Source organism: Ursus americanus, chromosome 8 (genome assembly GCF_024610735.1).
Source record: "Ursus americanus isolate L20-20 chromosome 8, mUrsAme1.1.p, whole genome shotgun sequence".
Lineage (NCBI taxonomy): Eukaryota > Metazoa > Chordata > Mammalia > Carnivora > Ursidae > Ursus > Ursus americanus.
In genome coordinates, this window is record NC_142134.1 from 22,683,552 (window position 1) to 22,697,866 (window position 14,315).

At 41.0% G+C, this 14,315-nt stretch overlaps 1 protein-coding gene across 3 annotated transcripts in view; it reads right to left on the reverse strand.

The window, feature by feature from the left end:
- The window catches only part of BMP2K (BMP2 inducible kinase), a 126,626-nt gene extending 116,177 nt beyond the window's left edge, over positions 1-10,449 (reverse strand). For 2 of the 3 annotated variants that reach the window (XM_087864051.1, XM_087864052.1), the window contains exon 1: positions 9,723-10,449. In XM_087864051.1, the coding sequence (XP_087720177.1) occupies positions 9,723-9,894 (172 nt within the window). In that variant the 5' untranslated portion in view covers positions 9,895-10,449. The remainder of the gene's footprint in view (positions 1-9,722) is intronic. The other variant, XM_087864050.1, reaches the window with a different exon arrangement.
- Between the last annotated feature and the right edge of the window lie 3,866 nt (positions 10,450-14,315).

Below are 14,315 nucleotides of genomic sequence, written 5' to 3' on the forward strand. Positions count from 1 at the left end.
GGCAATGTAACAACATAAACTGAAAAACAGGAATGAAAAGGCAAGAGCAAAGTACAGGAAATGTCAAGTACATGTACAGTAACACACACCTAGGGTTAGAGTGAGAGAGGGATTAAGACCGGTGTGGAGTTAGGGTCACACTGCAGAGGGCCTTGAATCCCAGAGTGATAAGTTTGCACTTCACTTAGTTAGGCAAATGATCGGAAGTCCATTTCAGGAAGAAAAACTGGAAGGAACACAAGAGTTGATTTGGTGAGTAAAGAGCCTAAAAGGGGAAGAACAGTCTGCATAAGAACATAATTCTGTAAGAGGTACTAAGGACCCAAACTGGAGCTGACCGCACTGGAAACAAAAAGTAGCTGACTCCTCACACATTATCATGGGTAAACTTTCTATCCACAAACTAAGAGAGAGTACTGTCATAACCCTTCCTTATACATTCTTTCCAAATAAAAACTTGAAAAACACAAAAATTTCTTTACTTCCAGATAGCCTCCAAAATATGAGTAACTTGGAGAACACAAACATTAAAATGACAAAAGAATCCATTAAGGTGGCATATCCTTTGAAACTAAACAGTACTCTAAAATGCCACAGGATTTTATCTGAGCACCTATCCCCTTACCTTAAAGGGTACTCAATAAGGCAACTTCCTAGAAAAGACTTTTTCACAATGATTAAGAAATAATTTTACACTGCAGGATAAAAAAAATAAATTGCTAATCTATACTGAAGCTTGTCAAAGAACTCAAATACATGAGTATCAAACACAATCCTTTCATTATGGTCTCAATCCTAAAACTGTTCAACTTTATCCCTCCTTTCCCATGCTCCTCTCTTATCAGAGCAGCAGTTAAGAATCCATTACATAAACAGAATCAGAGAATGCTAAAATGGAAAAAGATGTTACAGATCCATCTTTATCCACTTCATTTTTTTCTTGAGGAAAGTGAAATCAAAATGTCACAATGCAAGTTAGTAGCGTAACAGAATATCAGCTGGCCCAGCTCCAAGTTCTGCCTTTTTTTTTAACAGCTGCCTCCAAGAAGGCACTGTTTCGAAGATTTAACGAAAGGTTAAAATAGGCAAATTAGTAGCAACAACTGCTTCATATTTTAAAATAATATTCACTGCAAAATGCCTCTCTAAAAGCTACATCCCAAACTATGCCCTTAAACTTTACTGGAATTCTACAAGGCGAGGACAAACCAAAAATTCCAAAAATAAAGTATCTCTGTGTAAAAGCCCAACAACCACTTTCCTGCAGAGAGACATGAAACGGTTAGCAGAAATGTGCTGACTGATCTCATTTGTAAAGATGATACACGCAGACAAGAGAATCTCCAAATTAACTAAGTGCCCAACTATTTAAAACAGTTCAGTCATTAACCACTCAACTTTCCAACTCAGTTCCCTAAAAATAGTAGGCTTGTGGGTAGACGAATGGTTCACCAGATGGATGCAGGATAAAACCAAGGAATAAACAGTCTCAACTCCTTGTAATGAAACCTTTCTGTAGCTTTGAAATCACCACTCAGGACTCTTTTAATTTCAGAATTCCAAGTCAAGCCTTTAATCATTTTTGATAGCTACCAAATATATTCTAACAAATGTTAAAGTTCTACTTCAAGTTTTGACCAAAAAAAGGGGGGGGGGGCAAGGAGGAGTGAAAGAGAACCAAGATAATGTACAAGATTAGTAAAGAACACTAAGGGTCTAGAATCAATGTAAGTACAAACAACAGTTCCACCTTCTAGTATGTTCCGTAATATAAACAACATCAGTGACCTTTTCTATTTTTCCCTCCTGCAGACCCCACAATGGAAAGATGCTTACAAGTCTTAATTTATTTCTATTATTTTTAAAATATTTAAACACAACCTTTCCAAAGTGCTCAGCATGAGAAAGTCAGTATTAACCAAACAAAGCTGACTATAGCTAAAAGCAAAGAAATTTGATGTTAGTGCAATTTAGCTCTTTTTTTGGAGATAAATGAATAATTTCCACTACACCTTTTTTCAAAATATTGAAAATCGGGAATTGCTTTAGCGCACTTGAATAAAAATGCCACCTCTAGAGAAAACATAACACCAAACAATCAAAACTACAACCAAAGAACTATCCCTACAATGATAACATATCACAAAAGTGAAGCATGTGTTAGTAAGAGTCTATGCAATGTTCTTTGCTACAAATTACTTACATTTGATTGTCAAAGTATATGCTGCTATCAAGGTAAAAATTCTATATAGCTGACTGAAACTTAAAAATTATATATGGCTAAAATTATATATGGCTAAATGCCATATAATAATTATCTAAATAAAATGATTCAAATTTTTTACGAACATAAATGTGATACTTAATTCAGGATAAATGTAACACCTACTCTACAAGCAAATTATTACAGCAGATTTCACTGAAAGCTGATAACCAAATCTGAACCTAAAATTGGCCCATATTTATTGAAAGCCGTGGCATGCAGTTAGGTACTGTCATACATTATCTTCTTAATATAACATATTACCTATCAATCTTCATAATAAATATTAACTCCATCTTATAAAAAAGAAAACAATGTTTCCTGAGAGTTTAATTCAACCAAAACAACAACAACAACAACAACAACAAAATTGCTGGACAGAAACTAAAGATACAGAGATAAATAAGACCCTGCCCTCGAAAAGCTCATTGTCAAAATCAATTGTACAATATAAAACAATTTCATAATTGCATGACAATATAAAACAATTTCATAATTGCATGTAACAATACTTTCCCTCTTTAAATTCAGCCATCTTTGCAAAATAAAGAAAAATATGTCAATAGAGAAAGATAACTATAAGGGAACATCCAGGTTATTCTTTCTTTGCTGTTTCAAGGAGGCTAACTGAAATGACACTTTGCCTTAAACAAACTCTGTCTTCAAAAGTTTTACCTTCACCTGTATGGAATTGTTGAATCACTATACTGTACACCTGAAATTAATATAACACTATATGTTAACTATGTTGGAATTAAAAATAAAAAAATAAATCCCACATAAAAAAAAAAAGAGGTACATCTTATGCTACCATGATGCTGACTCCTCCTGTTTCTAGGTTTTTGTTTTGTTTTTAAGATTTTATTTCTTTATTTGAGAGAGACAGAGAGAACACAGCCAGGGGGAGGGGCAGAAGGAGAGGGAGAAGCAGGCTCCCGGCTGAGCAGAGCCTGATGAGGGGCTTGATCCCAGGACCCCGGGATCATGACCTGAAGCGAAGGCAGACAAGACACTTAACTGACTGAGCCACCCAAGCGCCCGTGTTTCTAGCTTTTGACTGATGAATAAAGGTGCTATAAACATGCATGTGCAGGTTTTAAAAAAAAGTCTGTCTTCACCAAAGTAGAAATTCAGGGTCCCTTGACCTAAGCAGAAGACCTCTGATGGGACAAGAACTGAAGAGCCCTGGGGTGCCTGGGTGGCACAGCGGTTAAGCGTCTGGCTTCGGTTCAGGGCGTGATCCCAGCGTTATGGGATCAAGCCCCACATCAGGCTCCTCCGCTATGAGCCTGCTTCTTCCTGTCCCACTCCCCCTGCTTGTGTTCCCTCTCTCGCTGGCTGTCTCTATCTCTGTCAAATAAATAAATAAAATCTTTAAAAAAAAAAAAACTGAAGAGCCCTCCCTTGGTGCTTTTCAATTGCAAATTAGGTCTTAAATTCTATTGAAGAACTTCATCTGTGTTCATTAAAAAAAAAAAAAAGGTCAAAAATAGTTTCCTTTGAAAAGAATTTGAATGTCCATGATATGACAAGGCAATTTGTGTGATTCAAAAAGCAATTAATAGAGAGTACTTCTAGCCTCAAGAATTTTACTATCTGCTAAAGGAAATGAGACAGGAACAATAACCACCTTAGTATTTCCACGTGCTTACATAATTGTATCTCAAGAAAAAGATTAAATGTGATAAGGGGGAAATGGCAAATAAATAGCTACAAATGTCCACAGGAAGAAGGGAGTGATCATAACTAGCAGCTAGGATTACACAGGCAAAGTAGTGATAGGTAAATACAACTTCCAGTCACAGAACAAGAGGGAATGAAGCACACTGTGACAAGCAGAGTATAATCAGGAAATAACCAGAGCTAAGATTTAAAAGGTAGGTTAAGAACTAAGCATGGGGGAGGGGGAGCGCCTGGCTGGCTCAGTCCATGGAGCATGTGACTCTCGATCTTGGGGTTGTGAGTTCGAGCCCCAAACTGGGTGTAGAGATTGCTTAAAATAAAATCTGGGGAAAAAAAAAAAAAAACTAAGCATAAATAATTGTGAGCGCGTGACCAAAATATGTGATCAAGATGACTTCTCACGCAACACAAGTCACTTCCTCCTCTTCAAAGCATCATATTCTCCTGGTATTCTTCTTACCTCTCTGGCAGCTCCTTTTTACTCTAAATCAGTGGTTCTCAAGGTAAGGTTTCTGGACCAGCAGCATCAGCTTCATTAAGTTGTTAGAAATGAACATTATGGGCCTTACCCAGATATGGAATCGAACCTTGGGGGTCAGGCTCAGCAATCTGTGGCTTACCAAGCCCTCCAAAGGATTCTGATGAACACTAATGTTTAAGACCAATGTTCTACCAGAGTCCTTCAGTGAGAGCCTTCTCATTCTATACTGTCTCCCTACATTATCCTCTCCCAGGGCTTTCAAGAACAGCCAAATGTTCACTTACCAAAAATACCTATCTCTAAGCCCAGACACCCTTGCTAAGTACCAGACCACATACTCAGCTTCCCACTTGATGCTTACTTCCTCCCAGATATCTCAACTAAACATGTCTGGAACTCCTGGACAGCCTCCTAACTCCCCCCCACCACCCCGCCACACCAAAAAAAATCTGTTCCTTCTCTACTCTTCCCCATCTCAGCAAATGGTACCTCCAACCCAAGAACTGCATAAGCAAGTCATTCTTCACAGTTCCTACAATATCCTCCCCCAATCCAATCCATCACCAGGTCTTCCCATTTAAGCATTATAACATCAGCCTCCATTCCCACCGCCACCATCTTAACTAATCATCTGTATACCTCTCAACCACTCTCTATATAGCAATCACCGCGATCTTGTAAAAATACAAATCAGCGCATGTAACTGCCCTAATCCTTCAGTAGCTTCCCAATGCATTTTCAGATAAAATCTGGAATCCTAAAGTCCTGGATCCTGGTCACCTTTCCAACATCATCTTGGGTCCTTCCTCCAAGAGATTCAATCATTATAGTCCCCAGCTCCGGGCATAGTTCACTTCCTAAAACTTCCTCACATAGAGACTTCTCTCTTCTTAACATACTCCACACCACCCCCACCTTCACAACTCTGCCTTTACCTAATTTTTCTCATACTTCAGATTTCTGGTAAAATATTTAAAAAGGCCTTCCTTGACCCTTCAATATAAACTGAACCAGTTATTCTCTCATTAAACCCTCTGCTTTCTTTGCATGACAATTATCATCTAGACTGTCTCTAGACTGTAAATTCCGTACACAGAAATATCTGTTTGTTCTCCACTGTATGAATAGTACCTACTACAGAGCCTGGTACACAAAAGGCATTTAATAAATAGTTATGGAGTAGCAACAATTGTCAGTATTTTTGTTAAATCCTCCCCTTCTGCTTTTTCTATTCTCTCTCAGAAACTTTAACTTATAAGTTACTGGGTAGCCACAGATAATTTCTGCAAATGAAATAGCATATTTAAATCCATCATTTTCAGATTAATTTATATGGTAAAATCAAATGTACATTACTACCTTCCTGTAAAATTAACAGTGAGAAGTGGTTAACACTTAGCCTAAATTAACCTAATCTAAGCCATTAACTCTGAGAGAGCTACCGAGCTCCTTCTACAGAACTCTGCAGTAAATTCCTGGCCTCCCAATTACCTGTACTGACAGTACCAACAACCTCCATGCCCATGACAGAAAGTCTTATCCTTACCCATGCAATCATATTCAAAACACCATTCCTATCCAGCCCCCCAGAACCTCATAATTAGATTACCTCAACAAATTATGGATAGTGTCCCGGTCTCCTGGTTCCCCATTTATTTAAGCACTTTGTACCAAACACATTTAGAACGTTGAGAACCAAACATATTGGGAACCAGCTTCTTCCCATTATCAATCAATATTAAATCCTCTAACTAGCACTGAAGGCTTATGGAGGCATGTGACCAAAAAGCCAGTCCCATGAATTATATACACTTGACAATTTGACACTGTTTCAAGCTAAAATTTACATATGGCTCTATCTGATTTCTTTAGCCCCAAATTGGATTTGGTTAGCATGCACTCCTGAAACTAAACTGTTTTGGAAGAAAAAAAAAAAAGGAATGAAAATGCTCCAAAATATTAGTCCTCTAAACTCTGAGCAGGAATTAAAAAGGTGCAAGGTGTAATAAGCATTTCCAAACACACGCATACTTCACTAGAGACTATGATACAAAGTGTGTATTTCAAAGAAGAAACTGCTCCAACAGTTTAAACATACAACATAAGTATATCTCTGAGAATCTGTTTCTTTAATTAAATATATAATAAATAAATATTATGTGTATATATATACACATGTGACCTTATAATATTTACACTCACAAATATTATGCACATATATGTATACATACATACGTAGTTCATTGTCATTGTTTGGGGATTCCATATTTGCAAATTCACATAGTCACTAAAATTTATCTGTAGTCCCAAAATCAATACAATGGCATTTTCATGATCATTTGCAGACATGAGCATAGTGCTGAAAATTTTGAGCAGGCCAGCTGGAGTCAACAAGATACCGTTCTGCCTTGTTTATAAAAAAGGGCCTTTCTGAAGTCTGTTTAGTGCTATGTTTTTCTCATTTTTGTGTTTTATTGATTACATTGTTTAAAATGACCCCAAGCATAGTGCCAAAGTGTCAGCTAGCATTCCTAAGCTCAAGAAGGCTGTGATGTCCCTTACAGAGAAAATAATGTCTTTTAGATAAGCTTTATTTAGACGTGAGTTAAGCACTGTTAGCCATAAACTGTTTTAATGAGTCAACAATATTAAATAAGATCTTTAAACAGAAACCCACATAAAACAAGGTAATATATTGACTGATTGACAAAAATGCTGTGAACAGGGACTTGCAGGATCTTACACCTGTATTTCTCAAGGGCAATGGATCAGTACTTACTCACTGTTCAGTGACTTTACAAAACATAACTACCCCGAACAATCAAAATCAAATATGTAAATATAAATATACTTAGAAAGAGAAAGAGAAGGAGATAGTATATGAGACAGAATATGAGACAGAGAGAAAGAACAGCAGATTTATTGACTTAACGACACTGCAGAGGTCATTCTGAACAAGATGCCTATGTTTGCAGTAGCATGGCAAAAACACCTCAGGGCACAGCACCTACAGTCTTGGCCCTGTTTAAACAACAAGGACCCAAGGCAAAAAAAAAAGTAAAACCTATCAAGTTTGTTTTTCGGTCTGTCTTTGTTTCTACCCCTTATCCCACTAAATGGTACGCGTACCTCTGCCCAATTCAAGTATTCTAAACTCTAATGCCTTTTCCCACCACTTGCCCTAATCTTATAATCCAGCAAATGTATCTATCAATTATTGAATGACCATTCTTGAGTGTGAACCAGACTTTGCACTTAAACATCTTGTCTAAATTGTCTAAATTATTTGGAAAAGAAAGGATATTAAGCATTTGAAGTAAGAAGAAACTGTCAGGATCAAAAAGTAAACTGAATATAGGTAATTTCAGTTGTGTGTGTGAAGAGAAAAGAAATACACAAGGGAAGAAAGTCTCCCCTCCCCTCCAGAGAAGACTAAATAAAGTCTAGTCCAAGAGTTGGAGTGTTGGGTGGGGAAGTCCTACCTTCCAAAACAGTTTCTTCAGCTACTGCTTGCAGTTGATTATGGATTTTCCCAAGAAAAATGACAAAATTTATAGCAAAAGTTGAACACTCAAACACTGACATTAGTCCTTAATTTCTTTTTAATTTTTTGTGGTTGAATGAGCGCTCCCCCTTGGAAATACTCCATTTTTATTTTCATTTTCCAAAATTACTTAATTTTTCTTGAAAATGACTTGCTTAGTGTAATGATAGGATATGCCTGGAGCAGTGATAGAAGCCACAAATCCAAAGTCTAGTTCGATGAAACATCAATGTTTTCTTTCTACTAAATTAAAAACCCATCTGGGATTTTGTGAAATGAAGTGAGTGTAATACTATTCAAGCCACACTTCAATTAGTTACTACAATTCAAAGAAATAAGTACAGCATGTGAGTTAACAGCCATGTCTTCTTAAAACCCACAACTCAATCTAACATTTGAAATCCATGTATAACAAAGAGCTAGGAAATTTTACAGCACAGTACATCTGTCTATCAAAACCAATCACCATATATTCCAATTCTTTGAGAAGCTAAGGATCCTTCTCCCACCTCTCCAAGGTTTGGCTAGGCTCATTACTAGGGGCAATGGCTTGTAAAACAATGACACCCATCCCTGAATAATTCAAGATTTCTTTTTCTTTAAATATTTTATAGACAAAAACCTTCAGATTCTTCTTTTGCACTAATGTGCTATTGTTTATGGCATTTCAAAAAACATAAGTGGAATCTCTCAGTCTACTGTGTCCAAACCACATCAATGTCTGACTTTCAGAGAACCAAAACTATTCTCTTTAATTTCTTTTCTCTTAACCTTGGAACTTAAAAGGGCCATTTATCAACAAATTATTTCTCATGAATTTTTTAAAGTATTTATTTTGTAATACTCTGCAATTAAAACCTCAAAGATCAAATGAAGCTTGTAATAAATAAGAAAATATATTTTCTACAAGCCAATTACAAGAAATAAAAAACTAAAGTGCAGGATCTTGTTTTTTAAATGGAGTAAGCTTTCTTGTAAGCAGACTTGCAACTGCTGACATAGCCTGGTAATGATAATGACGGACCGAACGCACAACTTCGCAAGCGAAAGTTAACCTGCTTTCTTAGCACCTTTTAAAGCACCAAAGAGACATATCGAAAGGGTATGAATAGCACCTTGTCTGATGAAGAGTCTAAAAAACAAAGATAAATGGACTTCAAGTTTACTTGCTCCTCCAAAGCAACCTATTAACTGAATTTGGGGCAAAGTATCCCCTCCAACACATGCACAAGCGCACGCACAGAAATAAACTGGTTTTCCAACTGATGACTGAGTAGGCGCAAACCCTGCTCGACTTCGCGGACGGCAGGGTCCTGTACCCTGCAGCGCGGGTGGAGACTCGGAGGTAGAGGCCAACGCACTACAGCCGCCTGAGCCACAGCTGGCAGAGCAGAGCCTCGATCCTGCACAATCTGACCCTCCAATGAGTCACTGGTCCAATCATGACACCACATCACTCGCTAGGACGTTTTCTACTTATTTCCTCGCGTCAAGGAGGACTGAAAGACTTAAAACTCAGTAATGAAAGAACTGCGCACCGGTCAGAGCTGCCAGCGGCGAGAAAAGCCGGCTTAACAGCGGAAAACCCGAGCTACTCTTCAAGAGCCCCCGCCGGCACAGCAAAGGAGGCAGAAGCGGGAAGAAGAGTAAGCCGAGGGGGCGAGGAAAGAAGCGGGCGAGGATCCGGAGAGCCACCGCCACACCCCAGCCCTCCCTCACCTGCCTGCCCGAGTCTCCCCAGGCGCCCGTACCTTCGGCCAGCGACTCCTCCAGGGTGACCTGGTAGCGGCCGACCGCGAACACCCGGACCCCCACGGACGAGCTGCCAGAGCTGGAGCCGGCTCCGGCCCCGCCGGCCGCGCCACCCGCCGCTCCGCTGCCGCCGCCGCCCTCCGACTTGGGCATTCGAGAGAACTTCTTCATGGTCCCGCCGGCGCGCTGGGGGGCGCGGGACGCGCGCAAGGGCGAGCGAGCGAGCTAGTCCTCCGCCCGGCGCGCGGCCGATCGTCCGCGAGGGGTCGCCGCCCCTCGCCCGTCCGAGCGTCCGTGCGCGCTGCGGCCCGCCGAGCCTCACATCCCGCGCGCCCCGAGCGCACTGCCCCGGCCCAGCCGCCCGCTCCGCGGCTCCGCTGCAGCTTCCCGGCTCCCGCAGAGGGCGGTGGAGAGGGCGGGGACGGGGCGGGGCGCGAGGGGGCGGGGCCGAGTGCGGGGGCAACGCCGCCGCCTCCGCGAGCGCCCCGGGCGCCCTAGCCGCCTCACTAAGCGTCGGGAGCACGAGCCTGGGAGTGGGGGAGCCCCAGGGAGGGAGATGGGGAAGGGGGCGGGGCGGCCGGCCACTCCGGGGAGTGGGCTGGACCTCTCCGGCCGCACACCCCCAAGACCGCAGCCCGCGGCGCCGCCGCTGCCAGAGCTGGACCTACGCCGCTCGCCACTCGCGGCCGTTGGCGGTGCGGCGCCGCTGCGAACCGCTCTCTGAGGCCCGGCGCCCCGCGCAGGCGCGCTATCCGCGCCGCCGGAAGTGACGGTTCCGGCACTTGTCACGTGGAGAGGGAAGGGGGGCGGGGAGGTGATTGTGGGGGTTGGGGACAAGGGCGAGGTCCGGGTGTCGGGTCTGGGGTCCCGGCTGGGAGCGTTCAGGTCAGGTCTCTGGCCCTGGCTTCGAGGTGGGAGGTGGCCGGGGGACCGGTTCCCGCGCTGGCCATGCGGCAGGGTCTGTCATCTCGGCAAGGAGTTGGTGTGTCAGTCTGGATGCTTAAAAATGCCGCCAACAACTTTACCCCCGCTAAGGAACTTCTCGCTGCATTTCTAAGTCAGTTTTCCAGACCTCCCCTGAGAATCTTCTTCCGCTCGCCCACCCTCGAGCGTGGGAGGTGGGAGCAGCACGGAACTAGAGCGGATTCCAGTAACCCAACTTCTAAAGCCACCGTGTCGCACTCTGTAACAGGCGCTTGTGCTGGGAAGCGTTTTTGCGGTTTATAAATTGCTTAGGAGTACCTTTTAAAATCTGGTGTGCTGTGCAACAGCCGTGTGAGATAGTCGAAACAGGTATTGTGTGCGTTTACAGACCATTCATCGCCTTTGGCCAAGAGAACTTAATGGACTCGCCCAAGGTCACACAGCTGGACAGTGGTGGAACTGGGACTACAAGGTCCATCCTTCAATACCTAGTTTCGTACTTTAGGCCATTCTGAAAAATGAGATTGAAAAACGGCAGATTTAGGAGTATTTGGAAGCAAAACCAGCCGTTGAATTTTCCCCGTCCCTCGTTTAACAGAGATGTGCCCACCTTCAAAAGCTCGTTGCATCCATTTCATAAACTGCAGGAATCTCGGTGCCTGCCAGAATGAGGCAGGCAAATTGAGCATGGATGTAAGACGTTGGGGGGTGTAAGAGAGTGACAATTTACAGAGCATATGTAAAGAGAGCACCCGATTCTCAGCGTCAGCCTGCTTTCCACCACCACAACCCCAGCCCTATGAATACAGGCCCACTGTGGCCAGGGGTTCCAATTTCTTAAAGAGAAACCAGATATCTGGAATTTTTTTCTAATATGGCATTTCCTAAATTTTTTCAGTGTAGACCAAATAAGTTGTGCCTACAAGACTCCAGTATGAACCTTCTATGAAAGGAGATGAAAGTGGTTCTATCCTTACCCCTATTGCTTTGTTCAACTTGTTAATGGAATACAGGCAGATGTGCTTAGGCAAAAGACTTCGAGCTTAATAATCTTACATTTTTCCTCCCCTCTGCTATTTGAAGAGAAGCTATTTCTACCAATGCCAAAACAGTGCTCTGGATTTAGGCATTTTTCCTGCATAACCCACTAAGCTAAAATTCTTCATCCAGAGACCTGAACTTTAAAGTACATTCCAGCTCAATGGAAGTCAGATTATATGTCAGATGATTGATGTGGTGTGACAATTGGGGATTTCCATTTAGAAATAAGCTGACCATTTTCCTTACTGTAGAGATTCACTGCAGAGTCTCATTCCTACATTTGAATTCTATTTTTCAAGCAGACTAATGGAGAAATTTAGTCATTTCATACAATTCAAAACTGGTATCAGCCTAACAAACAGTTTGGGCCTAATGCAACTACACCTAATCACAATACAAGAATAAAAGTCTCCTGGGGCGCCTGGGTGGCACAGCGGTTAAGCGTCTGCCTTCGGCTCAGGGCGTGATCCCAGCGTTATGGGATCGAGCCCCACATCAGACTCTTCCGCTATGACCCTGCCTCTTCCTCTCCCACTCCCCCTGCTTGTGTTCCCTCTCTCGCTGGCTGTCTTTATCTCTGTCGAATAAATAAATAAAATCTTAAAAAAAAAAAAAGAATAAAAGTCTCCTATGATCAATTGGGGAGCAGATTTACCACAATTGCTGTGGTGAAGAAATTCATACAACCCCCTTCTAATATGGAAGCTTATAATTAGTTTAAGGCATAAGTCCCCCGGTAACACCAGGCAATGTGTTCTTTAATTTTTCACCAAAAATGTAATAAAATTTAAATTTTCTCTCATCTTGACAATTTTAACTCCACAATATTCTATGACAGCTACTAACATATTGCTTAATAAGAAAGCAAAAACATTGTATTACTAATAACAAAAATGCCAACATTTACAAACACTTTTACCACCAAAAGATGTTGAAATTAACTGTCACATTGTATCTTCCTACAGCTTTGTGAATTGAGGATGAGTATCCTTGAACAGATTTGTAGGCAGAAATTGAGATACCAATATATGAAACTCTATTGAGAATTCTAGTCTCTTAGTTTTGTACTCATTCTTAAACCATGGTTACAGATGAACATCCAATTTGGCTTCCTACTGGAAAATAAAATCTCTAGGAAAAAATGTATGAATAATGTAAATTCTGATCCTCTAAAATACTGTCACTGAGGTAACTTACAGTAAGTACACAGATATAGAATAGTTTAATAAAGGTAAAAGATTAAAATTACATTTTAGTTTTTTATACCTATCTTAATATTTCAAATGTTTATAGCTGTACTGCTATAAAAATAGTTGGAAGGTAGCCACATAATGAAGACTTTTTTTAAATGTTTTAATTTAAATTCAACTAATTAATATAGTGTATTGTTAGTTTCAGAGGTAGAGTTCGGTGATTCATCAGTCTTATATAACACCCAGTGCTCTTTACGTCATGCGCCCTCCTTAATGCCCATCAGCCAGTTACCCCATCCCTCCACCCCCTACCCTCTAGCAACCCTCAGTTTGTTTCTTATGATTAAGAGTCTCTTATGGTTTGTCTCCCTTTAAAGACTTTTTTTTTTTTAAATAGATTGGTTTGCATGGTTTCATGTTACAATATTCTGATAAAGTCAATAGATCATTGTAGCCAACTAAAAGATTCCAAGATCCTGAAACAGGCAGGGGGGAGGAGGGATTATTGTTGTGTTTTTGCCTTCTAGTGGAAAACTATTACCCTTTTTGTTACTTTGACCCTCATCTACTTTACACTAAGGTGGCTCTCAAAGATGTGTGGAGTGAGAAAAACTGGCATGGATCAAACAAAATATGCATATCCTAAAAGGCTTATTCCAGTGTCATTATTAGCTTTATAAGTCATCTCTTCCAGTGCCTGATTAATCATTTTTTCTTCCTCACAAGTCAATGTTTTCCTTTGATGATGTACCTTCTATCATTATTAGCCTTATTATGCTTTACTGTTAGGAATAATTATCCTTCCCTAACAGTATTTCTTTATACCTAGTTAAATGACCATATCTTTGCTTTCCAAAAAAGTAAAAGTCCCAAAGTCCATTAGAAGAATATATACATCTCTCCATTATCTTAAAATGTGTTTTTTAATGTCACCAATATTTTATCTTCTGTTAAAACTCTCAACATCATCACTATACCTTGTCAAAATTTATATGCATCTAAGAAAAATCAATCTGACAGTGTGGTTTAAAATACCAAGCTGTTCACAAATATTCGAAATAGGGAAAAAGTGAATTATTTGACATGAAATTCATTTATGATAGAATTTTGCCTAGAGCTTGACCATGCTTTTTAAAAAGACTACAAGAGGTGGACAACTTCACCATCAGAAGAGGCACTCCGATGGCCATCCCAGCCAAATTGGTGGGGGAGGCGGGGGGGGGGGGCGTGGAGGAGATTCCACGGATACACAGCACCTCAGGCTCACATGTCACATCAAGGATATCTTCCTGCCTAAACAAGTATTTGTCCTAGTGGGATCAGAGTCACACTCTTGGATATGTTCCTGCCCGCCCTCTTCTAGCTACCTTTTGTATTTCCCTCCCATGGCCAGGCTCTACTACCCTGCTCCTACCCTGCTCCCAGGTACATTTA